General features: G+C 41.1%; 1 protein-coding gene across 2 annotated transcripts in view; it reads right to left on the bottom strand.

The window, feature by feature from the left end:
* Positions 1–27,707, bottom strand: part of ATP13A4 (ATPase 13A4) — a 125,884-nt gene that overhangs the window by 76,493 nt on the left and 21,684 nt on the right. For both annotated transcript variants that reach the window (XM_042233082.1, XM_042233088.1), the window contains exon 2: positions 6,842–7,015. In XM_042233082.1, coding sequence (XP_042089016.1) covers positions 6,842–7,015 — 174 coding nt within the window. The remainder of the gene's footprint in view (positions 1–6,841; positions 7,016–27,707) is intronic.

Below are 27,707 nucleotides of genomic sequence, written 5' to 3'. Positions count from 1 at the left end.
TGCAAGGAGATCCAACCAGTCCATTCTGAAGGAGATCAGCCCTGGGATTCCTTTGGAAGGAATGATGCTAAAGCTGAAACTCCAGTACTTTGGCCACTTCATGCGAAGAGTTGTCTCATTGGAAAAGATTCTGATGCTGGGAGGGATTGGGGACAGGAGGAGAAGGGGACGACAGAGGATGAGATGGCTGGATGGCATCACGGACTCAATGGACGTGAGTCTGAGTGAACTCTGGGAGTTGGTGATGGACAGGGAGGCCTGGCGTGCTGCGATTCTGGGGTTGCAGAGTCAGACACGACTGAGCAACTGAACTGAACTGAACTGAATGCATATAATCCAAACTGTTTGCCTGACAAATCTAGATGTTTTAACACTCAAGTGTCGTCTTTACCTCCTCTTCACCAAGGGAATGAATCAGACCCGTCCAGTCCTTGAACTCCAAAAGAATAAGATTTAAAATAACTTGAGTGGATTTCAAAGAAGGAATGTACACAGAAGACTTAGGTTTGACCTGGACAGAAAGATAGAGAAGCAAACCTGGACAATTTTTATCTCCTGTGGACTTGTACTTTTTGAACCTTGGAAATACCAGACTAACTTTTATATTGAATGAAGTGAGTGACCTTGCGTATCTCTTTCCAACCTTTTGCTGTAAGCACCTCATCTCTTGGAGTTTAAGAACAGTGTAATGGTCACTTCAAGTTCAGGCTTATCCTCTTGTATAGAAGTTCACTTCACAAAATGCAGTACCTCTAAGATGGCCTTAAAAAAAAAAAAAAGTTACCCATTGCAAAATTCCAAAGAGGTAGTAGGAAATCAGTATTTTTCATTTGGGGTTGCATATATTACCTTGGATCTGAGTAAGGCAACTGCAAGATTCCAGTGTGCTCTGTGGGTTCCTCAGTGGCCCTAAGGAGACCTAGGACCATTGTCCTGACATGGCAGTAAGTCCCCTGTACCGGAACCTCCTGTCTTGGTAGGAGTCAGGCTGTCCTTTGTCACCAGCTACTGCCCTCTAGGATCTTTCTCCCTATCTTCTCTATTTTGCCCCAGTGGTCTTCAAGATTTCACTTTCTGTTTTGTTTCGTTTGCTAGCTTCTGTTCTCAGGATTTTGGTTCTCTTTTTTCCTTTCTGTGAAGTAATTACTCTTGGGATATGGGAAGTTCACTCTCTAAGGGCAGTCTCCTTCTGGAATTTCTGCCGGTCTTCCATATAAGAACTATGGACCTGAGTTCTGCAAGTATTTGTCTTGCTGGACTACAATTACTTGGGATGATTTATAATAAAATTGGCCAACGTGGGGCCTCTTTGAAATTCCTAAATTAGTTTCCCTATGCAGGGCTTCCTGGTGACACAGATGGTAAAGAATCCATCTGCAATGCAGGATACCTGGGTTAGATCACTGGGTAGGGAAGATCCCCTGGAGAAGGAAATGGTTACCCCCTCTAGTATTCTTGCCGGAGAATTCCATTGACAGAGGAGTCTTATGGACTACAGTCCAAGGGGTCACAAAGAGTCCGACACAACTCAGCAAGTAATACTTTCATTTTCACCCATACAGTCAATGAGAAAAATGTAAGGCAAAAATGGAAGCATATCTCAACAAGCATTTTTGAGGACTCGGGAAACATAATAATTAATCCACTTCCCTCAGAGAAACTGCTCACAATTCTGTTGAAGGATTTCAGAACTGGAAATTCCTCTGAGGCTTCTGAGAGCTCTCTTTGTCTCTCTGACTCTCTCACGCTCACTCTGCTCCTCTCTGTTCCTCTGAAGATTCATCACAATGTTTTCCTTGCTATCCATATCTCTCTGAACTTTTTTTTTATAGCGCTGTTGATTGATTATTACAACAATAATTGTAAGAACCTGATGAAAATGTCTATGATTATTGTGGTCATTTTGAATTAATGGCCTTAATTCTGACCCTAAGGGAACAAAAGTCCTCAGAGGAGTTGTGCATTTCTCCCCCTGTTTCTTTGAGATATAAATGTTCTACCTCATCTTCTCAGGAAACTCCGGTCTAGACCATCTCCAATTCATAAGACTGAAAAAAATGGAAAAGAGGTCTTTTAATTCAAACTGCTAAAAGGACTCTCTGGCCCAAACAGCCTCCTTAAAATTGCTTGTCAAGGGCAAATGCAAATCTTCTAAGTCTTTCCCACACAAAATAAAAGACTTCAGCCATCTGAGCAAGCAGATATAATTTGTTGCAACTGTTATTTATAAACTAGTGAGCTTTTTTTTCTTTATTGTACCTGATTCATGACTAAAGTTTTAAAATTCAAGCTATGAGATTTCTAAACTCTCTAAAATCATATACCTTCTGCATGATCACCTCTCTTTCTCCTCTGTGGGACATGGCTGTCTGGGAATGAGTCTCCCCAGTGCCAAGGGGGTTAATACTAATGTCAAATAACCAAGTGGTTGATCATTAATGCTTTCTAAAGAAACGTCTCTATCAGAAGGGAGAAATTTGGAGAACTGTGAATGGAAAACCAAAATGGAGTCAGTATTGCTAAGAGAGCACTCTTAAATGGAGCCAGGAGACTATTAAGGAAGCGTGACTTATGCACCTTTCACCCTGGATGAAATTTAACTTTTTGATCTGATGAAGTCATTCACAATACCTGCCACAAATTCAAAATACTTATCAGGCCCTTACCCTAAGATAACTTACATCAGTCTATTTATTTATTTGACCTCTACCCAGAAACAACTGTGATTTCTTAAGGACAGACATATTCTGACTTGTGTCAGAGTCAATCATAATTGTCCCCAGGCAACAGTGGTGACTTTTTCTTATTACCCCTCACTCTCTCTTTGCCAGAACACTCTGTCAGGGTACCCAAATCTGTCTCCAGAATTGCAGTTCTTGAGACTTCAAATAGGCTGTATCTATGTTTATATGAAAAAAAAAAAAAAACCAACACAGAAATCCTTAACAACTCACCATAAATTTTGTTTTCACTGCTTACAGCTCTGGAACCATGAGCCTTTCTTTTAACTTCTCTATGTCTCCATTTGTAAAATAGGGAAATATAATCTCTACCAGTAAGGACCAAATAAGACAGCATATATGCAAATGCTTTGCAAATCATAAGTCACAATATAAATAACCCTATCTTATAAAAGATAGTAGCCTCAAGACTTTTTGCCCTAACAAAAAAATCATCTCAGAGAATCCAGCTTATGAAATTTCAGGCATTTCTGGCTAGATTCTTAACCAAAAAGTAGTTTAAAGTACGGGGATAGGGAAACAGAATTCAGAGAAAGGAATGCATACCTAAAAGAAGCATAATACTATCTCCTCTTACTTTCTCAATCATGGTATTTCACTTTACTGTCTTGATAAAGTTTTGGTAGAATCTGTGAAACCATTTATTGCATGTTCAACTCATTTATTTAGTTTAAATAATTATTGAGCACCTGCTATGGCCACAAGCTAGGTACTACACATAGTGAAAAGCCATGGTCACTGTCTCCAAAATACTTCTAGTCTAACAGGATAAAAAGCTATAAAAAGAACTATAACATAGTGGGGAAAGCTCTGGGCTTAGAGATTAGGAACTCAGGTTCCACTTCTTTATCCATGTGATCCCCTTTACCTGGACCATTCCCATGTGCTCCTCCCCATCAGCCACCATCACCTTTTAATGTTTGTCATCCTCTGATGCTCAGAAAAGTCTTTCCTGGTTTTCTTGACTTGGTCAATTCCTTACCTCTAATCCTATAACCATGAAACTTTCCTAAGTATTGTGTTGGCCAGTAAGTTCATTCAAGTTTTTCCATAAGACACAACAGAAAAACTCAAACTTTTTGGCCAACCCAGTAAGACTTGTAACTGTTGGATTTTTGCATTTATTTGTATAGTGATCTGTTGAATTCTGTGAAGAACGCTGATTTTACTATAATACTTCCTGCTCTTTGCCCTGCCCATGAGCTAGCACTATGGTTGACATACAACCTGTGCTCATCAAATTTATAAAGGGAGGAGGAAAGGAAAGAGACAAAAAGGAAGGGAGAGGGAGATCCTGACTGACATTTACCAGGTTGCAAAGTTATTGTCCCCTCTGTATCCTCATCTCTAAGATAAAAATGATAATGCCATTTTCCAGGGCTTTTCTGAGAATTAAATAGCATAATCAAGGATTTGCTGTTTTGTAAAATGTAGAGAGAATTGCACTGTAATGGAAGGCAGCCTGCAGAAAGCATTATAGCAATGAGACTTGAAAATACAGAGCTAAAAGAGAATGAAGGAAAGGTGATTAATTTCTTCCGGACTGAGGACAGAGAATGGATCAACAAAGATTGAACAGACGAGGTGATTTATGGCCCAGGAATGAGTAGCTTTAATAAGGAGAGATAGAACGCCTACTCTCTATATTTACTGTACAGAGAATGTCAGGATGAGTGCATGCAAGTGAAAATGAGTTGAGTCCTCTCCAGAATGTCACTCAGTAAGAAGAGGGATTGCCATCTGTTTTGTTCATAGCTGTATTCCCAGTGTCTATAACAATGCCTGGTAGATGATTGGTGCTTGCTCAACAAACAATGAATGAACAAAGAAGTGAAAGAATGCATGGAGGAAATAGGGACTATCAGAAGAAACGTATGAGTAAAATCATGGACAAATTATCTGATTACCTTAGAAAATGTTGCCGATGTGGGGAGCCTGGGTTTGGAGAGAGGAGGCTGGAGAGGAAGAGGGAGGGGAGGAAATAAGGGATCCAGGAAACATGATCACACATGAGCATCCGGGTGGTCTGGTGGACCACAGGTGTCATTTGCATGGCTGATTTGTGGGATTTTGATCAAATTAAAGCCCCTACCTTTGACATCTTTAGGTAAAACTGGAGGGAAAATGTTCCCCATGAAAACATAGAAGTGATATGCCTAGAGTCAGGCCTAATAGTCAATCATCACAAAGTTTTCTGCACATCCTCTTTGGACACATGTGACGCACAATGACAATGAAGGGAAAAAACGTATTTGTGATTATAATAAAGATAAAAACTACAGAAATCATCAAGAGCATCTGAATTCAAAACACCCATGAATGTAAATCATGTTATTTGCATAGAAATGTGGCATCGATACAAATATCGGTTAAAATTCAGGAGTAGATGAATAATAAATAAAATGCCACTTTTAAAATTATAAAATAGAAATGTAATTACTCTTATCATTTAGAAAAAAATCTCACTCTTCGAGGCACTTAATAAGAGGAGGGGAACAGAAAGTAAACTACGTGCTAAAGACTTCCAGCCAATACATCACGCTACTATTTTTTTTTTTCAGTTAAAAAATGACTACCTAATCAGTAGCTAGGATAATGATCTGTAATCTTACCAGTGTGAGATTGATGATAAATACCAAGTACTGATTTATACAACACATTTTCAAGTAGGAGTCATCCAGGTTTTCTTACTGGGAAATCTTTACTGTTCAGCTATTATAATTCAAATAATATATTTCTTAAAGTGTCATTTTAATGCAAATAACCCAACAGCAGACTTTTAAACTTTTGACTCCAAAAGCTTATTTTTATCTAAGACTCACATAGTAGAGGTGTTTGAAATAATTGAGTTCTCCTCTAATTACATAAAGACTAATTTAGCACCTCATTTATTTGGAGAGCCTCTGGCATAGCAAATCCATTTAAAATGACTCACAAGAGCAGGTAATTAAAAATTAAGGTTGAAATCAAGATGAAAAAGGCAAGATTGAAGGTGGTTTCAACGGCTCTGATTAGTAGAAGAGGATAGTGAAATGAGAGAAAGCCTTTCAAAGAGTTAGGGGTGGAGTGATGGAATACAGTTTCCTGAGGCACCAATGCCTTTTTGGACTTTCTCTTGTATGTTCAGTTGCAAAGCCAACATGTAACTAGGAGACAAGACCTGATTAACTGTAGATGAGTGTTGGGGATTCCTAGCTAAAGGGTACTTTCCCCATGTATCCTGTCCTACAAGGAAATGCCTATGGCTAGTAAGGGAAGGACATAGCACCCAGATGAGCAAGGCCATTATAGGTAGATGCATCTAGGCTACAGCAAGCCCTTTTGTTCGGTAAGCCTGTAAAGTTGCTGGATAAAAACCAAACCACATACACGCACAAATTGGTTCACATTGCTTTTCAGGTCTACTGAATCCTTCTACATCTCTGTATAATCATTCTATTAATTTTTTAGTGTATGATATTGAAACTCTAACTAAAAATCTAAATTTATCTACTTTTTAAAAATTGTAATATATAGTGGAAATATATTCTCTATATTTTGTACTATAACTTTATTCTGTATTTTCCAATTCTCCTGTAACTGTGTTATCATATTTTCATAATTTAAAAAGTAAAAAAAAAAAGAGAAAAAAATGCATACACAGACACACAAAACAATCTTTGATAATGACCAAAGATCATTTACAATTTGTAAATGAGAGTGATCAAACCTTCTACATTTTGTAAATGGCTTCTACAAATGTAATCTCACTTCATCCTCACACCAACCCAAGAGAGAACATGTGCTTTTGCTAGTTCCATTTTACAGATAGAGAGACTGAGGTCCCGAAAGGTTAAGTAACAAACTTAAGGTGTCACTCCCTAATTTGACATTCACTACAATCGTAATTTTAAAAGGAATACCCTATGAATTAGCTCTTCTTAATGAAATCACATCACATACAAATTATTAAATTTTTGGTATATAACTGCAAGGCTAAGATGGATCCGGAGGCTGGACCTCTAGCCACCACCTGCCTTGTGCTCATCTCCCCACAGCCATCCCATATCAAGATGATCAGGAGAAAGGGCTGCCAGGTAGAGAACCAGGAACACACTTACCGTTGTCCTCAGCAATACAACATCTGCCTCTTGCAAGGAGCATGGGATGCAATTTGCCCACACATGCCAAGCGGGTTTCCAGTAAAACACCAAGGGAAGGATCCCAAAGGAGAAGATGGATCCAGCAAGGCAGAGGGTTTTCCGGCAACACTGAGTCCGGTAGCCAAATATCTCCTGGGGCAAAGCCAAAATGAATCCAAATATTAGTTAAACACAATAAACAACAAATGAACAAATTGGAATTTTGCTGACGAAACTGGTGGGGGTACCTGCAGAGTGTGAAGAAACTGAAGAGGCTGAGGGGAGAACAGAAGAATGGAGTGAGGGGTTGAGAAAGTGGAGAAAGATCCCTGACAAAAATTCTTCATAAGCTGTGATTTCAGACTTCCAAGAAGTTGTATTCCAACTGGGGAAATTCGATTTCTACAATTTCAGCATCTGGCTACCCTGAGCCAAGCACGATACATCACCTTGTTTAAGTCTCCCAAGCATCCTCTGAATAGGATAATATGACCCTCACTTCATAAATGATGAGGCTGAGCTCAGAAAGGCTGAATGCAATGATTTGTCCAAGGTCACGGAGCTGGCAAGTTCTGCTGTCAAGATTCAAACACAGATTCATCAGCCTTCAAGTCTTGAACTTGATCCACAACCTTCACAGATGTGACTATGAGCCATGTGGGAGACAGCAAGAGTGAATGATTTCCCTAGCTGAGACCAGCAGCTTTGTAGGAAGAGCAGGAATGGAGTTGGGGCGGGGGGGGGGAGCTGGAACCAGGCCTTGATTTAGGAGTCAGGATTTGGTGAAACTGTTTGACAATGAGGAGAAGGCAATGGCACCCCACTCCAGTACTCTTGCCTGGAAAATCCCATGGACGGAGGAGCCTAGTAGGCTGCAGTCCATGGGGTTGCTAAGAGTCGGACACGACTGAGTGACTTGACTTTCATGCATTGGAGAAGGAAATGGCAACTAAATCTCAGCTTGCCTTTGGGGATTTAGGGTAAAGACAGTTAGGCCTTTCCGCCTCTCTCGTTTAGTAGCAAAAAGAATTTTATATTAAGGGGGGGAAAAACCATAGAGACTATTTAATTTATTTCAACTCTTGCCTATTGAGCAGCTGCTAAGTACCATGAGGGGAATAGAAGCTCATGGAGAATGCAAGCATTAACAAGGTAAGAGTCTGACCTGTAATAAATTTATAATCTGGACAAACTTTTCCCTTCCAAGGAAAGCCTGGGACAGAACAGAAAAACTCCCCTGAAGTTTATGGTCTCTGTGCCACAGCTATAGCCCACAAAGCCATAGGTATGTTGCACATTAAGTATAATAACTAAGGTTGAGAGGATGGAGCATGTCTGGTTTAAAAACACATTCTCTGGATTAAGATACTTTGGGTTCAAAGCCTAGTCTTTGGTTTACTGGGTATGAGGTTGAACAAGTAAATTAACCTTTTAATTTCTTGCCTTGTCATCCATAAAATGAGGGTGGTGACGGCACCCGCTTCCCAGGGTTGCTGTGAAGTTTAAATGAGTTACTATATTCAAGTGCTAACATGACTAATTACTGCTGCTGCTGCTACATTACCATTTCCTGGAATATAGACCTAAAATTTGGTTGGAAATTTGACATAGCTTACAGGCATTTAGATCTAAGAATTCTTGGTATCAACTGTTCTACTTTTGCAGAACAAAAAGTAGGAAAAAAAGGGGATCTGGAAAATGCAACTTTAAATCCTCCAACTTTCCTGTCTCAACTTGATAAAGATGTATTAGCAGGAAAGTTCCTGTGATCCTTGGCTGAAAGCTGCTTGCAGATGTAATTACTGGGTTCCTTTCTCTTATTAGCAGTGCACACAGATGCTGATAGCTTCCTTAGGTAGTGTTCACATCCGGAATGCCTTTGATAAAATGTTCACCTCACTGCAGAAATACAAGCTCTTGACTGACTTTGCAAAGTAGAATGTCTATCCTGACATAAATACTCCTCTGTCCCACACTCCAGTTGCCGCTCCCCAGATGCCAAATCTGAAATGTTTCTGTACCCTCACCACACTGGAAGCAACACTTTGTTGGCTTCATACCAAGCAGGGTACCAATTCTAAATTCCAGACCTGTCCTGAGTCCATCCCATTACATTATTACATTGCTACATGGTGGAACAGATCAACTCTACCCACCCTTCCCACCCAGCCATTTTTTCACCTTTTTTAAAATATTACATTTCTATGCATTCTTATCTTGCCATTCAACTAAGCTGCTGGTTAACTGTGCTGAAGCTAGGCCAGTTCTGTCCCTAATACAAGCACAAATCTCCTTACCACTGTGCATTCTTTTACAGGCTATTCAGGGAAAGCTTTCTGTAGTTTCCCAAGTGTCTTCATGTTCATTATGAAAGTAATGCAAGAATGATGACCTTCAATTTCCAGCTAAGAAAACTAGAGTTTTAAACAAGTATAGTAATAGTTTTTATTAGCAACTAATGATTTGGGGCTTCCCTGGTGGCTCAGAGGTTAAAGCGTCTGCCTCCAATGCGGGAGACCGGAGTTCGATCCCTGGGTCGGGAAGATCCCCTGGAGAAGGAAATGGTAACCCACTCCAATATTCTTGCCTGGAGAATCCCATGGACGTAGAAGCCTGGTAGGCTACAGTCCACGGGGTCGCAAAGAGTCAGACACGACTGAGTGACTTCACTTTCAAACTTTCAATGATTTGGAAACAATGATGGTAGCTAACATTGATGGAGCACTGAAAAACCTTTCACCGTGCACTTTACACACACTTTGATCTCACTGAAAAAGATCTAAATACATTTTTCAACGCACAATATTCATAAGTAACTCAGAACTGAGCCTCAAGTCCAGGTGTAGGCAGCACACTGAAGGTAATGTGAGCTGACCATTTCTACTCTAAGGCCTTTCTTCATTTTGCTTTTAAGTTCAATTTAAGAAAAAATTTTTTAAGTGTACAGCAAATTGCAGGCATTGCAGGGACTATTCATAGATACTGGGTTTAAAATGGTAAAAATGTGTTCAGTCAGGTTTCTTATCAACCCATAGCAATTTTCTTCCTGCATTACAGAGTGCGTTCCATGCCTCTGAAAATGCTTGAGGGGATGGTTCTTACTATCCTGCACTCTACCCACACTTTGTCCCACAAAAAAAGAGTCCATCAGACCAAAAAAAAAAAAAAGTGTTGGGCAATTGTCCCCGAAATACTACCCTCTTGGCAGCCTTCTTGCATTACAGAATTACAGTCTTCTTGCATTTCTTCATCCCCCTCCAACCCACAGATTCTCCTCCTCCCTCTGTCCCAGGGCATCTACGTCCTTTTACCCCTAAGGACCAAAAGTCAGACTTCTAGGTGTATAGGTCTTCTCCCTTCTCCCCTGTACTCAAAAGTCAAACTATGTTTCCTGAAAGTGAAAAGTGTGACTTCCTCGGTTGTGTCCGACTCTTTACAACTCTATGAACTGTAGCCCGCCAGGCTCCTTTGCCCGGAATTCTCCAGGCAAGAAGACTGGAGTGGGTTGCCAATCCCTTCTCCAGGAGATCTTCCTGACCCAAGGATCGAACTGAGTCTCCTGCATTGCAGGCAGATTCTTTACTGTCTGAGCCACCAAGGAAGCCCCAGGCAATGATCTAAGTCGCCTTGGCCAACAGAACTCCTTAAGAGTCTACAGATGTTCTCCTCAGAAATACACATACATACATTTCCCCATAGAGATTCAGGGGGGTCCTAGAGTCTAGAAAAGACCCTGCACTAGAGGGCTGAGTCTAAATCAAGGCTGATCTTAAAGAATTTACACTCTGTATGTGAACATGGGACCTGATACTAGGCAAGCACTTAGTGAAAGGAGACGAGTGAGGACAGGCTCTCAGGGAAATTTGGGGGAGGGTGAGAGGGTGGCCACCAAAGCAGAGCACTGGCCGACTCCAGGAAGCTCCGTGAGGTGCTCTGGTCACCTGGGGGCCACTGAGTCCTGAGAATGGCTGTCAGCCTTCTCGACCCAGAGACTGACAGGAGAACTCTTCCCAGAGAAGTCTCCAGTTAAACAGATCCCAGAGACAGGGGTGCCATGAGGGAGAGACGCACGTGCCTGTCACACGGACCAGGGAAATACATGTGTGGGCGTTAAGTGTTCGCTCTCTTTCCAATGGCACCACCTCCACAATTGTGATTGTCCTGCCGGTGGAGCCATATGCAAACATAGCGCTTAAACTGGGCTCTGGAATCTCCTCTCACCCTGACTAACATGCTTTCTTTAAATATATTTGATCAATTGCAGTCAGATCCTGTTGGCCTGGGAGCCATTTATTCTCCTTAGGACAATTTTGCTTTTCTCTTGTAGCTTCATTAAATATTGGAAAGTTAAAGTGATTCATTTTTTAAAAGCACTGCCCTAAAGATAATCTCTTTTCCCTTATTTTCAGAAGTTTCACGTGAAGAGAATGTTTTGTTACATTTCCAAGCAGAACAATAAGATGTACTAAAAGAACAAGGTTTAACTCCCTGCTGATCTCAACCACACATTCTATTCAAATCTCTGCCTGGGTTGTTTCCTGTTTGCCATTCTTTAGTGCTAAAGAATGATTTCCTAAGTGTCCCCTAAGTTAATTTAACTTCTCCATTCAGGTGAGAAATTCTCAACCTGAATGACCTAATCTTAAACTGGAGGCTCAAAACGAATGGCCTGCAGAAAGGTTTCTTGTTGGCCTGTAAGTATTTCTTAAAACTTTAAATTGGTGCCCCAGTTACTTTCACACAGAAGTTCTACTTTTTCTTTAAAATTAAATGAGAAATTGTGACCATCCTGTACTCACATTCTTGCACTGGAAGAATCCACTGGGGACTAAAAAATGACACAAATAAATGTATTTACAAAACAGAAACAGACTCACGGACACAGAGAACAAACTTATGGTTATTAAAGGGGAAAGGTGTGGGAGGAACCATAAATGAGGAACTGGGGATTAACATGTACACACTACTGTATATAAAATAGATAAACAACAAGGACCTACTGTAAAGCACAGGGAACTATACTCACTATTTTGTAATAACTCATATGGGAAAAGAATCTGAAAAGTATATATGTATATGTGTGTATATATGTATATATACACACGCACACACACACATATATATGAATCACTTTGCTGTAACCCTGAAACTAATACAACATTGCAAATCAACTATTACTTTAATAAAAATAATTTTTTAAAAAAGAACCAACTAGGGAGCACAAAGACTCTTGGACAAAATAGTCCAGGAACTAACCCAATACCACCCAGGGAGACAGAAGATGATACTCTGGGGTGTGTTCACACTACAGGACCATTTGGCTCTCACCTGGTGAGAGGTGCTATGGACATGACAGGCCCCATAGGACCTGATACAGCACTTCAAATAAATCAGCTCCCAGCAATACCCAAGGGTAGGGATGACGTCAGTAAAACAATAGTAAATGAAAACAGTCAGTGCAAAGGCTTACATCAGCATGGCAATCTTTTTATAAAGTTAAACACAACTAAAATTTTAAGGTTACTTTTAGGGTACACTTAGAGAAAAGAAAACTGCATAGAGAGGAAATAAGGGAGTAATGACCACATGGTATAGCAGGACAATGGGTTGCTTCTCTTGGGCTGAAATAGGGACAGAGGGACCACTCTGTCACATGTAGGTTATTGTCAAAATTCTAGATTTTATTTGAGTGGTGGGGTCATCAGATTATTATAAGGAATTAATTAAATGACTAAATTAATGCCAGACAGAATGGGCCGAGGACGAGTATGTCACGAACCAAAGATTATGGACCGCTAATTGCGAGACCTGAAGTCTTAAGGAAAAAAGGAAGGAAGAATCAGCCAGAGTGAATGGGAGATGCCCCCCTTGAAATGAGCAGATGCTCCTCATGTCCCATGGTCTCTGCCAGGCTTTCCCTTTTCCCCAGCACTGAGGGTCTATGCCAGCTTCTATTTTTCATTTCATCTGGGTCCTCACTGGAAATACAGCCTCTCACTGTAGGTCAGTGGTTCTCAACCAGGGCTGATCTTGCCCCACAGCGGACATTTGGCAATGTCTGGAGATATTTGGGGTCACTCTCACCTGGCTGAGAGGTGCTACAGACACCTGACTGGTAGAGGGCAGGAAGGCTGCTAAACATCCTACAATGCAGAGGACAGCTACCCTCAAAACAAAAAATTATGTGGCCCAAAGTAGTGAGGAGGTTGAGAAGTGTGCTTTAGGATTTGAGCTTCCCCCAGCTAAGCAGGTCTCTAAGTCCTAGTGCCTCAGACATCATCCTCAGCACTCAGAAGAGAATTAGAAATTTTGACATTGAAATCTATTGTCAAAAAGGACTTAATGCCAAAAGACCACTAAATTCAGTAGTGGTCACAACAATTCATTCTGCAGATGAGGCAATAGGAGTTAAGAGAGAAAATCAAATGCCCCTATGGACTGCACCCACATCCCTCTCGGACCTGATCCATCCCCTTGCTCTCACTCTGCCCCAGCCACCAGGACATTTCCCTTAAACTCACAGAGCCCTATCCTACCTCAGGACCTCAGAGTGCATTGAAGAACAAAATTCCAGTTTAAGGTAGTCCAGGTCCGTGTATTGTGGCGTTCTAATCAACCCCCTCTTGTACGGACAAAGAATGCAACTTTTGGTGGGACTTTGGGATTCTAGGGCATGTTCTCTAAGCCACTGATCAAAAGAGAGCTTGCCAAACCCTTAAAAGGCACACTTGCATCTCTCCCCTTCCACAAACAGCAGGCAGACTTCTTGTGACAATCCTAAAGCTGGGGCCCTTGGGCAAAGTCAGGGACCGAGGCCTCTGCCTAGCTGGGCATTCCAGGTGGGCAGCAGTCTGGTTCTGGAAGGAGGAAGAACAAACATGTTTGGGGCTTCAGTGTCCTTCAACCTAATCAGGGTTTCCTTTTCTCAGACCAGGAGGCTGCCAGCCTGGGCTGTGGAAACAGCTCCTTGTCAGGGCAGTTAGTTGACAGAAAAGCAACTTGTTCCACCCATTAGTGACTCCCTGCCCTGTAGATAATTGTCCTCCCAAGCTTGGCTAAAGCTCATGAGACATACAGTTTATATAAATAATAACTTGTCATTGTGTACCAGTCACCCTAAGTATCTATTTTTTCACACTCTGCTTTAATCTTCACAACCCTACAAAGAAAGTAATATCATCTGGAGGTGAGATTAAGAAAGGTAAGGTTCAGGGAGGTTAAGGAAAGTCCTCAGAGTCACCCAGCTGGTAGGCAACAGGGAAAAGTCTTTCCACCAATAGGGTTACCTCTCATGAAGACACTCCTGCCCCTGCCCTCTGATAGTCTCATCTGGCGGGGGATAGTGCTTGAATCCTTGCCGATTATTCACATTTGAGTTAATGGATGCACCACCCAGACAGGTTCTTAGGTTCCTCTTAGACAGGTTTTCACAAGCTTCAAACGGCAGAGAGAGAGGAAATAGCACAGAGGGACACCACCCAGCAACCAGACAGTGGTTTCCACAATCAACATCGTTTTCTGGTCTGGTAACATTGGCAAGATGCATTTTCTAGATTTCCGTGTGATGCTGAAATGAAAACTTTCCTTGCTGGTGATGTCTGAGTAGTGCTGAGACCGATAAGCCTCAGGTAGATCAGTATCCAAAATACCGTCCCATCTGGGAAGCCTCCTCAGTGCACAGAAGAGAGACTCAGACAGCAGAGCAGGGGAAACACCACAGGCAAAGACCAAACTCTTGAGTTCAAGACCTGTTTCTGCTACTTACTAATGTTAGCATCTGGAAGTCACTACACCACCTAAATAAAAATAATAATGCCTGCCTCACAAGACTGTTATTGACAAGGAAATGGGATAACAGTGGCAAACACACAATTTAAATAGAAGTTGTTCTTATTACAAGGGCTTTTAGACTTAAGGTTAATTGATAAACCCTCAGAGATGCCCTAACGTGGCTGCCCGCCCCCCATTATCACTCAGATCTCAGCTTCCCCAACCACACAGTCTAAAGACGCTATCCAATCATGCTCTTCCCATCATCCTTTTTAAATCTCTACAAGCCCATATTTTTATCTTTTTTTGTTTGTTTGTTTATTTTTTTCATGATAGGTTCCTAGAAAGTAAGTTTCACAGGAGCAGAGCTTCTGTCTGTCTTGTTCATTGCTGAATCCCTGGTACACAGCAGAATACGTCCTGGAACAAAATAGGCCCTCTAATACTTTTCTGAGTGAGCAAATGGCTCTGATGACATTATTAAATATCACTAGACTGCTAAACAGAGATGCCAAGAACGAGAGTTCCAGACTGTTACTAGACTGCTAAACAGAGATGCCAAGAACGAGAGTTCCAGACTGTTAGCGTGTGGTGAATCTTAGCAAACATCCAGTCAAGTATTTTTTAAGAGGAGAAATCTGAGACCATAGGAGAATTCTCAAACAAGGGCACACGCAGAGAAAGCATAGGAAAAAAGCAATGATCTCCTTCCAAAGTCACAGTTCCACTCTCGATCAGTGGAGAATTTACCTTGACAATAGATTGTATCCTCAAGGATTCTTGTTGGCCTTTATCCCCAGATATGATTGTTTGTCACTTACCATTGGATATTATAAATGAAAGATGGGGGAAGTATGCTATCTGAACTCTGAGAGAAGGAAGGGTCAGAGATAATCCTGCATTTCTTTCACAATATGAAACATCCAGACTACCAATTAAGCAAATCCTACTTCCTGGGTAAGCCTGTTTCATTTTCAGACAACCTTACTAATGACTACATCATGTACCAGAAAGTGGGTTGAAACCCAGAAGCTGGTATTCTAAACTCAAACATTTTCCTCTCAAACTGAACAATGCCATTTCTATCTGTTCAAACAATGTAAAATCAGTATAAATATATTGACCTTCCATTACAGGTACATGCCTAAACAAGGTGGTCTATAGACAAAAATAATTTGGAAAATCATCATTCTGAAAATTACCAAGCTCTTTTGTTGAGGTGGCCTGAAATCTTTTCCACAGAGAGCAGGTGGGTAGAAAGCATGCCTGTAATCACTACTTACCATCTTTTTATAATCAGCTCTTTCTTAACATTGCTGCGCTATCCAGCCTGCATATCGTCCACTAGTAAGAACCTTCTCTGCAGAAATGTATGCATGCGTGTACCAGAAGACAGGAATATTAAAAAAATCAAAGATGAAAGCAATCCAAAAGTCCATCAACAACGAAACCGACATTTTTAAAGTATAGTCTTATAATGATCTGTTTGGATACAATGAAAATGAATAAACTCTAATTTTATGCAATAATATGGATATATTTCAAAAATAAACAGAAGAAGCAAAACACAAAACAGTATAATCAATGTGATTTAACTGTATAAGTTTCAAAAATATTGTCATGGGATGGTTAGAAAAAACATTTTAAAGGGAAGAAAAAGGGAATTACAGAAAGCAAAAGGTTATTTCTATATTGGGTGACAAAGACGGGTTATGGTTAAGGAGGGCCTCAGGAAACATCTGGAATGCTAGCAGTGTTCTGTCTTCTGACTTATGCAATGGCCATATGAGTTTTGATTTACTATTAAATTGGTTGTACACTTTTTTTGCACATTTATTTGACAGCTTTTAAAATGATTGGTTTCTGCTTTTGCCTATGGAAGCTATGAAAGCTTATTGGACATACAAATCCTTGGACTCGTAGTGATAACTCTTGAGAGTCATAGATTTGCAAACACCAATGCAGAGGGGAAAGCACTGGCTTGGAAATGGGGAATCCTGGGCTCTAGTCTGAACCTTGATTCTATTAAATAACTCCTTTCCCCAGTCTGGGCCTCAGTTTCACTCTGTCACAGAGGTGATGGAATTATATGATCTCTCAAGTCCCTCTAAATTTTGATGTCTGCAGTACTTATAACAATAGGAACCTCGCAAATATCACTTATATGATCAGCTTGCAGTCCCCTCATAGAAGCACATTATGGTTATAAATCCTTTCCATGGAAATACCTGCCTCTACTTCATAGCTGCCCATGTGGCCTTCACTCAAGCTTCAACATTCCTTTAAGGGAAAAATAGAGGGTACTTCCTACAGTAACATTTGTGCAATTTACTGCCAACATATTGTGCAGACCACTTGCCTGAGACCATCAGACAGCCCTCTGAAAAAGGGAGCATGCCACATGCAAGAAGCCCCATGCCCAGCCCCAAGGATGGGGGCTGGCACACCACCCCGTTGTGACATTGTGTGACTTCCTGGCCACTGTGCCTTATTCATCAACTGAGCATCTTAATTCCCCAGTGTGACAAAACTACATTATTCATTTCCATAACTGGTATTCAGACTTGAGCACTTCCTTAGGGAAGGTTTCTCGCAGTTCTGTAAGATGGCACCGTCATGCCATGAGGCATGATTCTGGTTTTGACTGACAGAAAAGAAGCTTCCTAATCTGCTGGAGAATTTCAAGCAATAATGGACCAAAGTGGAAGTTGATGAAGCTAGGCTGGGTGATAGGGAAATGAGGGACCACAATAAAAATGGAAAGTTTAGAAGAGTAGTGGAACAGGGAGGCCAGAATTTCTAGTTTGTTGAAATAGCTTGAGATGCCACACCCAACTAAAGGATAATTCAGTACACTTAAGCTGGGCCAGATAGTTATGATATATTTGCAGGTATTTGTTTTATGCCTTTGCTATTACAGAAGCAGTACTTGTTCCTTTAAAATCAGAAAAGAAAAATATAGTTTTAAATCCCCATAACCCAAAGTCACAGTTAACAACTTACTGCATATAGGTTTCTTTTATCAAAATGAAATTGTACTATAAATACTCTTTTATAATTTGCTTTTTCAATCACGAACCTCTATTTCTCCATGTCTATGAGTTTTTAATCTCAACTAGAATGCAAATTATATTCAGATTTTTCAATGGCTCCACTAATGTCCACTACAACTGTTTTTTCCCCGAACTGGAGTGGCATTATTCTGTTTCTTAATCTTGATGATAATTAATAGATTTTTCACCTTATAGTTAGCTTTCCTGGTGGTTAAGATGGTAAAGAATCTGCCTGCAATGCAGTAGACCCGGGTTTGATCCCTGGGTCAGGAAGATCCCCTGGAGAAGAAAATGGCAACCCACTCCAATATCCTTGCCTGGAGAATTCCAAGGATAAAGGAGCCTGCAGGCTACAGTCCATGGGGTCCCAAAGAGTGGGACACAACTGAGTGACTAACACACACACACACACACACACACACACACACACACTGCTTGTAACTATCTATTAAGCTATATAAAAATATTTATTGTGCTTTTATATAGGTACTATATAATATCTCACAATAAAAGAAAAGGGGAAATGTCACATACTCTTATACGTTCACCATTGTACTTTTGCTGGTTCATTTAATCTAGTTCTTGCCCTATTTCACAATAATAACTTATGAAACAGACAGTGCTTCTGCAAGAGTTCAAATGCTAATAGCTACATTTCCACTGATATCAGATGTTACACAAAGACAACAGAAAAATGACCTAATCTTCAGCTGATTTTATTTTAATAGATTTTTTTGAAGAAAAATAACATCTATCCCACAAAGAAATAGTAAAAAAGAGTTTTGTTTACAAAGAACTTACTCATTTCACAATACATACATATACCAAAGCATCCCGTTACACACCTTAAACTTACACAGTGTTATATGTAAGTGTGTATCAATAAAGCTGGGGGAAAAGTTGTCTATGAGCAAGAAAGAAAAAAAGAACATAATTTTTGTTTTGTTATCTTGCATTTTAATAGAAACAGAGGCATGATTTTATCTCATACTTAAATTAGCTTGACTATGTGAGTGTTAGCTGCTCAGTCGTGCCCGACTCTTTGCGACCCCATGGACTGCAGTCCACCAGGCTCCTCGGTCCATGGGATTTTTCAGGCAAGGATACTGGAGTGGTATGCCATTTCCTTCTCCAATTTGACTATAAACCAAACCAAAAAGAGACATTTCCTTAGCACAGTACTTCTAAATCTTTTTTCTATAATGAGACCCATTGAAAAATGATAATATTTTCACAGTGCAGATCAGATAAGTAGGTGAGGCTGCTTAAAGCTGGAAGGAATCAATATCTCAGCCTTCCCCTAAGAACACCTATAATCTATCTCTAGCACCCCAGTGCCATCCATGACATATTACTGGGTAGCCTTGCCTTAACCTATATTCTTAGTAGAACACCACCTTTTTTTCTCTTATTTCTCTCAGTCTAATCAGAGTCATAATAGGCAAAGTTGTATTTAAAATGAGTATGTCAAAAATAAAAAATAAAAAAATAATAAAATAAAATGAGTATGTCCTACAACTACACATCATTCCTAGAAACACCCTCTTACCTATCAGTATGCCTTTATTCAAGCAGGGTTTTTCTTTGTTTTCACTTTGCAAATGCCAGCCCCTATCTTGTTGTTCCTTCTCCTAGGGGAAATAAAATCCTACTGATCTTTAAATAAATGGGTTTTATTCAAATAAAACTTTGTCTATGAAGTCTCCTCAATCAGAATTCATCACAAATTTAAAACCCTCTTCTCTTTCTGAATTACCACCACCACCACATAGCCAGTTACATGACTCAGAAATCTAGGGATTCCCTTGGATATCCTCCCCCCTCCTCCCTCAACATCTAACTAGTTCAAAGACCTAGATTTTTCTCAAATCGGTCTCCTCTGCTCCATCCCTGATATATCTCTCTGCTTAGTTCAACCACTATGCTCACTAGAATCACTACAAGAGCCCCCATTGAGGTTCAACGCGCACCTATGGTGTTGTCCACGCTGTACCTTCCCAAAGCAGACATCTGCTTTCAATTTCTTACTAGAGTAACAAACCATCCCAGTTTGTCAAGGACTGAGGGGTTTTTCAGGATGTGGGCTTTCAGTGCTAGTGACCAGAAGGTCCAACCAAACCACTATGGTTGGCCACCTTCTTAGACCGCTTCATTCCTTTTAGAATGGCAAGCAAAGCCATTCCTAACCTTCCCCACACCATCTTCTCAGCCTCATCTCTCTGTTCTTCCTGTCCCCTCCAGCAGATACATGACATACTGACTTTGCCAAACTGCACTCAGTTCTCCAAATAGAATATGCATTGTCTCTTTACACCTCGGTACCTTCGTACATTGTGTCTCCTTGATTTAGAATGTTCTTCACCTTATCTGGGCTTACTGGTAAACTCCTCTTTGTCCATCTTGATTATTTCATTGGCAATTTTTCACTGAAATCATCCAGGAGTTGGCTGTTGCTTCCTCTATGTTCCCACAGAATCTTGCTCTCATAACACTAGCCCACTGAAATCCCTAGGCCCTGTGGCTTTTCTTTGTAACCCTAATACCAAGCACAAGGACATTGTACAGGAGGCAGTGATCAAAACCATCCCCAAGAAAAAAGAAATGCAAAAGGGCAAAATGGTTGTCTGAGGAGGCTTTACAAATAGCTGAGAAAAGAAGAGAAGTGAAAGGCAAAGGAGAAAAGGAAAGTTATATCCACCTGATGGCAGAGTTCCAGAGAATAGCAAGGAGAGATAAGGAAGCCTTCCTATGTGAACAATGAAAAGGAATAGAGAAAAACAAAAGAATGGGAAAGAATAGATACATCTTTATCTGTATCTAAAGACTAGATACATCATCTGTATCTGTATCTTCATCTGTATCTAAATACTAGATACATCAAGAAAATTAGAGAAACCAAGGGAAAATTTCATGCAAAGATGGGTACAATAAAGGACAGAAATGGTATAGACATAACAAAAACAGAAGACATAAAAAAGAGGTGGCAAGAATACACAGAAGAACTGTACAAAAAGATCTTAATGACCCAGATAATCGTGATGGTATGATCACTCACCTAGAGCCAGACATTCTGGAATGAGAAGTCAAGTGGGCCTTAGGAACACTATGAACAAAGCTAGTGGAGGTGATGGAAATCCAGTTGAGCGATTTCAAATTCTAAAAGTTGATGCTGTGAAAGTGCTGCACTCAATATGCCAGCAAATTTGGAAAACTCAGCAGTGGCCACAGGACTGGAAAAGATCAGTTTTTATTCCAGTCACAAAGAAAAGCAATGCAAAAGAATCTTCAAACTACCATACAATTGTTCTCATCTCACACACTAGCAAAGTAATGCTCAAAATTCTCCAATCTAGGCTGTACATGAACCAAGAACTTCCAGATGTGCAATCTGGATTTATAAAAAGCAGAGGAACCAGATATCAATTTGCCAACAAACACTGGATTATAGAAAAAGCAAGAGAATTCCAGAAAAACATCTACTTCTGCCTCATTGATTATGCTAAAGCCTTTGACTGCATCAGTTCAGTTCCGTCAGTTCAGTCGCTCAGTCGTGTCCGGTTCTTTGTTACCCCATGAATTGCAGCACGCCAGGCCTCCTTGTCCATCACCAACTCCCACAGTTCACTCAGACTCACGTCCATCGAGTCTGTGATGCCATCCAGCCATCCCATCCTCTGTCGTCCCCTTCTCCTCCTGCCCCCAATTCCTCCCAGCATCAGAGTCTTTTCCAATGAGTCAACTCTTTGCATGAGGTGGCCAAAGTACTGGAGTTTCAGCTTTAGCATCATTCCTTCCAAAGGAATCCCAGGGCTGATCTCCTTCAGAATGGACTGGTTGGATCTCCTTGCAGTCCAAGGGACTCTCAAGAGTCTTCTCCAACACCACAGTTCAAAAGCATCAATTCTTCGGCACTCAGCCTTCTTCACAGTCCAACTCTCACATCCATACATGACCACAGGGAAAACCATAACCTTGACTAGACGGACCTTTGTTGGCAAAGGAATCTCTCTGCTTTTCAATATACTATCTAGGTTGGTCATAATTTTTCTTCCAAGGAGTAAGCGTCTTTTAATTTCATGGCTGCAGTCACCATCTGCAGTGATTTTGGAGCCCCCCAAAATAAAGTCTGACACTGTTTCCACTGTTTCGCCATCTATTTCCCATGAAGTGATGGGACCGGATGCCATGATCTTCGTTTTCTGAATGTTGAGCTTTAAGCCAACTTTTTCACTCTCCTCTTTCACTTTCATCAAGAGACTTTTTAGCTCCTCTTCACTTTCTGCCATAAGGGTGGTGTCATCTGCATATCTGAGGTTACTGATATTTCTCCCGGCAGTCTTGATTCCAGGTTGTGTTTTTTCCAGCCCAGCGTTTCTCATGATGTACTCTGCATGTAAGTTAAATAAGCAGGGTGACAATATACAGCCTTGACGTACTCCTTTTCCTATTTGGGGAACCAGTCTGTTGTTCCATGTCCAGTTCTAACTGTTGCTTCCTGACCTGCATACAGATTTCTCAAGAGGCAGGTTAGGTGGTCTGTATTCCCATCTCTTTCAGAATTTCCACAGTTTCTTGTGATCCACACAGTCAAAGGCTTTGGCATAGTCAATAAAGCAGAAATAGATCTTTTCTGGAACTCTCTTGCTTTTTCCATGATCCAGTGGATGTTGGCAATTTGATCTCTGGTTCCTCTGCCTTTTCTAAAACCAGCTTGAACATCAGGAAGTTCACAGTTCACATATCGCTGAAGCCTGGCTTGGAGAATTTTGAGCATTACTTTACTAGCATGTGAGATGAGTGCAATTGTGCGGTAGTTTGAGCATTCTTTGGCACTGCCTTTCTTTGGAATTGGAATGAAAACTGACCTTTTCCAGTCCTGTGGCCACTGCTGAGTTTTCCACATTTGCTGGCACATTGAGTGCAGCACTTTCACAGCATCATCTTTCAGGATTTGAAACAGCTCAACTGGAATTCCATCACCTCCACTAGCTTTGTCCAGAGTGATGCTTTCTAAGGCCCACTTGACTTCACATTCCAGGATGTCTGGCTCTAGATGAGTGATCACATCATCATGATTATCTGGGTCGTGAAGATCTTTTTTGTACAGTTCTTCCGTGTATTCTTGCCACCTTTTCCTAATATCTTCTGCTTCTGTTAGGTCCATACCATTTCTGTCCTTTATCGAGCCCATCATTGCATGAAATGTTCCCTTGGTATCTCTAATTTTCTTGAAGAGATCTCTAGTCTTTCCCATTCTGTTGTTTTCCTCTATTTCTTTGCATTGATTGCTGAAGAAGGCTTTCTTATCTCTTCCTCTATTTTTTGGAACTCTGCATTCAGATACTTATATCTTTCCTTTTCTCCTTTGCTTTTCACCTCTCTTCTTTTCAGAGCTATTTGTAAGGCCTCCTCAGATAGCCATTTTGCTTTTTTGCACTTCTTTTCCATGGGGATGGTCTTGATCCTTGTCTCCTGTACAGTGTTACGAACCTCATTCCATAGTTCATCAGGCACTCTATCTATCAGATCTAGGCCCTTAAATCTATTTCTCACTTCCACTGTATAATCATAAGGGATTTGATTTAGGGCATACCTGAATGGTCTAGTGGTTTTCCCTACTTTCTTCAATTTGAGTCTGAATTTGGTAATAAGGAGTTCATGATCTGAGCCACAGTCAGCTCCTGGTCTTGTTTTTGTTGACTGTATAGAGCTTCTCCATCTTTGGCTGCAAAGAATATAATCAATCTGATTTCAGTATCTGATGATGTCCGTGTGTAGAGTCTTCTCTTGTGTTGTTGGAAGAGGGTGTTTGCTATGACCAGTGCATTTTCTTGGCAAAACTCTATTATTCTTTGCCCTGCTTCATTCTGCATTCCAAGGCCAAATTTGCCTGTTACTTCAGGTGTTTCTTCAGTTCCTACTTTTGCATTCCAGTCTCCTATAATGAAAAGGACATCTTTTTGGGGTGTTAATTCTAGAAGGTCTTGTAGGTCTTCATAAAACCATTCAACTTCAGTTTCTTCAGCATTACTGGTTTAGGCATGGATCACATCAAACTGTGGAAAATTTTTAAAGAGATGGGAATACCAGACCACCTGACCTGCTTCCTGGGACATCTGTATGCAGGATGAGAAGCAACAGTTAGAACTGGATGTGGAACAACAGATTGGTTCCAAATCGGGAAAGAAGTACATCAAAGCTGTGCTTATTTAACTTATATGCAGAGCACATCATTAGAAATACTGGTCTGCATGAAGCACAATCTGGAATCAAGATTGCTGGGAGAAATATCAATAACCTCAGCTATGCAGATGACACCACCCTTATGGCAGAAAGTGAAGAAGAGCCTCTTGATGAAAATGAAAGAGGAGAGTGAAAAACCTGGCTTAAAACTCAACATTCAAAAAACTAAGATCAGGGCATCTGGTCCCATCACTTCATGGCAAATAGATGGGGAAACAATGGAAACAGTGACAGATTTCATTTTCTGGGGTTCCAAAATCAGCACAGATGGTGACTGCAGCCATGAAATTGAAAGCCTCTTGCCTCTTGGAAGAAAAACTATGACAAACCTAGACAGCATATTAAAAAGCAAAGACATTACTTTGCCAACAAAGTCCATCTAGTCAAATCTATGGTTTTTCCAGTAGTCACATATAGATGTCAGAGTCGGACTATAAAGAAAGCTGAGCACCAAAGAATTGATGCTTTTGAATTGTGGTGTTGGAGAAGACTCTTGAGAGTCCCTTAGATTGCAAGGAGATCCAACCAGTCAATCTGAAAGGAAATCGATCTTGAATATTCATTGGAAGGACTGATACTGAAGCTGAAGCTCCAATACTTTGGTCACCCGATGAGAAAAACTGACTCATTGAAAAAGACCCTCCTGCTGGGAAAGACTAAAGGCAGGAAGAGAAGGGGACAACAAAAGATGAGATGGTTGGATGGCATTACCAGTTCAACGGACATGAGTTTGAGCAAGCTCCAGGAGATGGTGAAGGACGGCGATGCCTGGCATGCTGCAGTCAATGGGGTCACAAAGAGTCGGGTATGACTGAGCTACTGAACAACAACAACAAAGCACAGAGACCCTTACACGTAAGTGCTCAGTAAGAAGGAAGGAATGAAGGAAGAAGGAAAGGAAGGAAGGAAGAAAAAGCATTTCCTTAGATCACTTTACCTTCTGTGTATAACTAATATTTGGATTAGCTGAATAAAATGTTTGCCTCTTCCATTAAAACATTAGCTTGTTGAAGGCTTTATCTAGCCCTATATCATGCACTTCCAGATGTCCGTGAACATCCAGACGTTAAAGCTGGTTTTAGAAAAGGCAGAGGAACCAGAGATCAAATTGCCAACATCTGCTGGATTATCAAAAAAGCAAGAGAGTTCCAGAAAAATGTCTATTTCTGCTTTATTGACTATGCCAAAGCCTTTGACTGTTTGGATCACAATAAACTGTGGAAAATTCTGAAAGAGATGGGAATACCAGACCACCTGACCTGCCTCTTGAGAAACCTGTATGCAGGTCAAGAAGCAACAGTTAGAACTGGACATGGAACAACAGACTGGTTCCAAATAGGGAGAGGAATATGCCAAGGCTGTATATTGTCATCCTGCTTATTTAACTTATATGCAGATTCAGTTCAGTTCAGTTCAGTTCAGTTCATTTGCTCAGTCGTGTCCGACTCTTTGCGACCCCATGAATTGCAGCACGCCAGGCCTCCCTGTCCATCACCAACTCCCGGAGTTCACTCAGACTCACGTCCATCGAGTCAGTGATACCATCCAGCCATCTCATCCTCTGTCGTCCCCTTCTCTTCCTGCCCCCAATCCCTCCCAGCATTAAAGTCTTTTCCAATGAGTCAACTCTTCTCATGAGGTGGACAAAGTACTGAAGTTTCAGCTTTAGCATCATTCCTTCCAAAGAACACCCAGGACTGATCTCCTTTAGAATGGACTGGTTGGATCTCCTTGCAGTCCAAGGGACTCTCAAGAGTCTTCTCCAACACAACAGTTCAAAAGCATCAATTATATCATGAGAAACACTGGGCTGGATGAAGCACAAGCTGAAATCAAGATTGCTGGGAGAAATACCAATAACCTCAGATATGCAGATGACACCACCCTTATGGCAGAAAGCGAAGAGGAACTAAAATGCCTCTTGATGAAAGTGAAAGAGGAGACTGAAAAAGTTGGCTTAAAGCTCAACATTCAGAAAATTAAGATCATGGCATCTGGTCCCATCACTTTGTGGCAAGTAGCTGGAGAAACAGTGGAAACAGTGGCAGACTTTTTTGGGGGCTCCAAAATCACTGCAGATGGTAACTGCAGCCATGAAATAAAAAGACACTTGCTCTTTGGAAGAAAAGTTATGACCAACCTAGACAGCATATAAAAAGCAAAGACATTACTTTGCCAACAATGGTCCATATAGTCAAGGCTATGGTTTTTCCAGTAGTCATGTATGGATATGAGAGATGGACTATAAATAAAGAAAGCTGAGCACATAAGAATTGACGCTTTTGAATTGTGGTATTGGAGAAGACTCTTGAGAGTCCCTTGGACTGCAAAGAGATCCAGCCAGTCAATCTGAAAGGAAATCAATCCTGAATATTCACTGGAAGAACTGATGCTGAAGCTGAAGATCCAATACTTTGTCCATCTGATGCGAAGAACTGACTCATTTGAAAAGACCCTGATGCTGGGAAAGATTGAAGGGAAGAGGAGAAGGGGACGACAGAGGATGAGATGGCTGGATGGCATCACCGACTCCATGGACATGAGTTTGAGTGAACTCCAGGAGTTGGTGATGGACAGGGAGGCCTGGCATGCTGCAGTCCGGGAGGTCTCAAAGAGTCAGGCACAACTGAGCGACTGAACTGAACTGAACTGAACTGATAGCGTGCACACTGCAGAGACTCATTACATTTATCAATTGATGTTGCTTATCTATTGTCTAAGTCTGAGAAAAGATGGGTGACATGAAAGTTCTTTGAAAGTGGATTCTTTACCAGCTGAGCCACAGGGGAAGCCCAAGAATACTGGAATGGGTAGCCTATGCCTTCTCCAGCAGATCTTCCCGACCCAGGAATTGAACCAGGGTCTGCTGCGTTGCAGGCGGATTCTTTACCAACTGAGCTATGAGGTAAGCCCATTTAAAAATAAAGTCATAATATAATATTTTCTTTAAAAACAACTGAGACTTTTACTTCTGGAAACATGGAGTAGACTTACTTTCCCCTATTTTTCCCAATAAGTGCGACTAAAAATCTGTGAACATTATATGGAAAACAAACTTAAGAAGACTGAATGAGGGAGAAAAGCCAGACTGACTACAAACCTTGGAAACCAAGGAACCAGTGACACAGTAGTGAGTTCCCTGGGTTTCCTCTTTGCCTCATGTATGGCTTGGAGCAAAAGAGACTGACAGTGGGAGAAGACATAGAAACACAGACACACACACAGACACACACACACCGAAAGCCTTCTCTCTCTATCCGAATGGCCAGGAAAGAAGTCAAAGTCCACACATTAAAAAACTGGCCCCACCCCACCTATACCAGCAAAAGCCAAGTTTGGAGTCTAGACTGTTCTTCTCCATGTGTAAAGATGGAACCTTAACCCCCCAGCAGGAATGATGTCACATAAGGCTAAATAATGGAGCCGAGACTTTCATTTCCAGCAAGTGGTAGCAAGCACCCTTTTCCCTGTGGTATCAACAAGGCTCAACCCACTCCCACTGATCAAGTAACAAGGCTCAACCCACTCCCAACGATCAAGTAACAAGGCTCAACCCACTCCCAGTGATCAAGTAACAAGGCTCAACCCACTCACACCAATCAAGTAACAAGGCTCAACCCACTCCCAGTGATCAAGGAACAAGGCTCAACCCACTCCCAGCGATCAAGTAACAAGGCTCACCTCCTCCTCCTCCATGCTGGGGTGCTGTCAGATGAAGACTATGGAGAATCAAAGCTTTTTACTATCACCTAGCAGTGGTAAGACTCCCTTCCATGGCA

The sequence above is a fragment of the Ovis aries genome, chromosome 1, assembly GCF_016772045.2.
Source record: "Ovis aries strain OAR_USU_Benz2616 breed Rambouillet chromosome 1, ARS-UI_Ramb_v3.0, whole genome shotgun sequence".
Classification (NCBI taxonomy): Eukaryota; Metazoa; Chordata; class Mammalia; order Artiodactyla; family Bovidae; genus Ovis; species Ovis aries.
The sequence above is the reverse complement of the archived record's forward strand: the minus strand, read 5'-3'. Positions and strand labels throughout refer to the sequence as shown.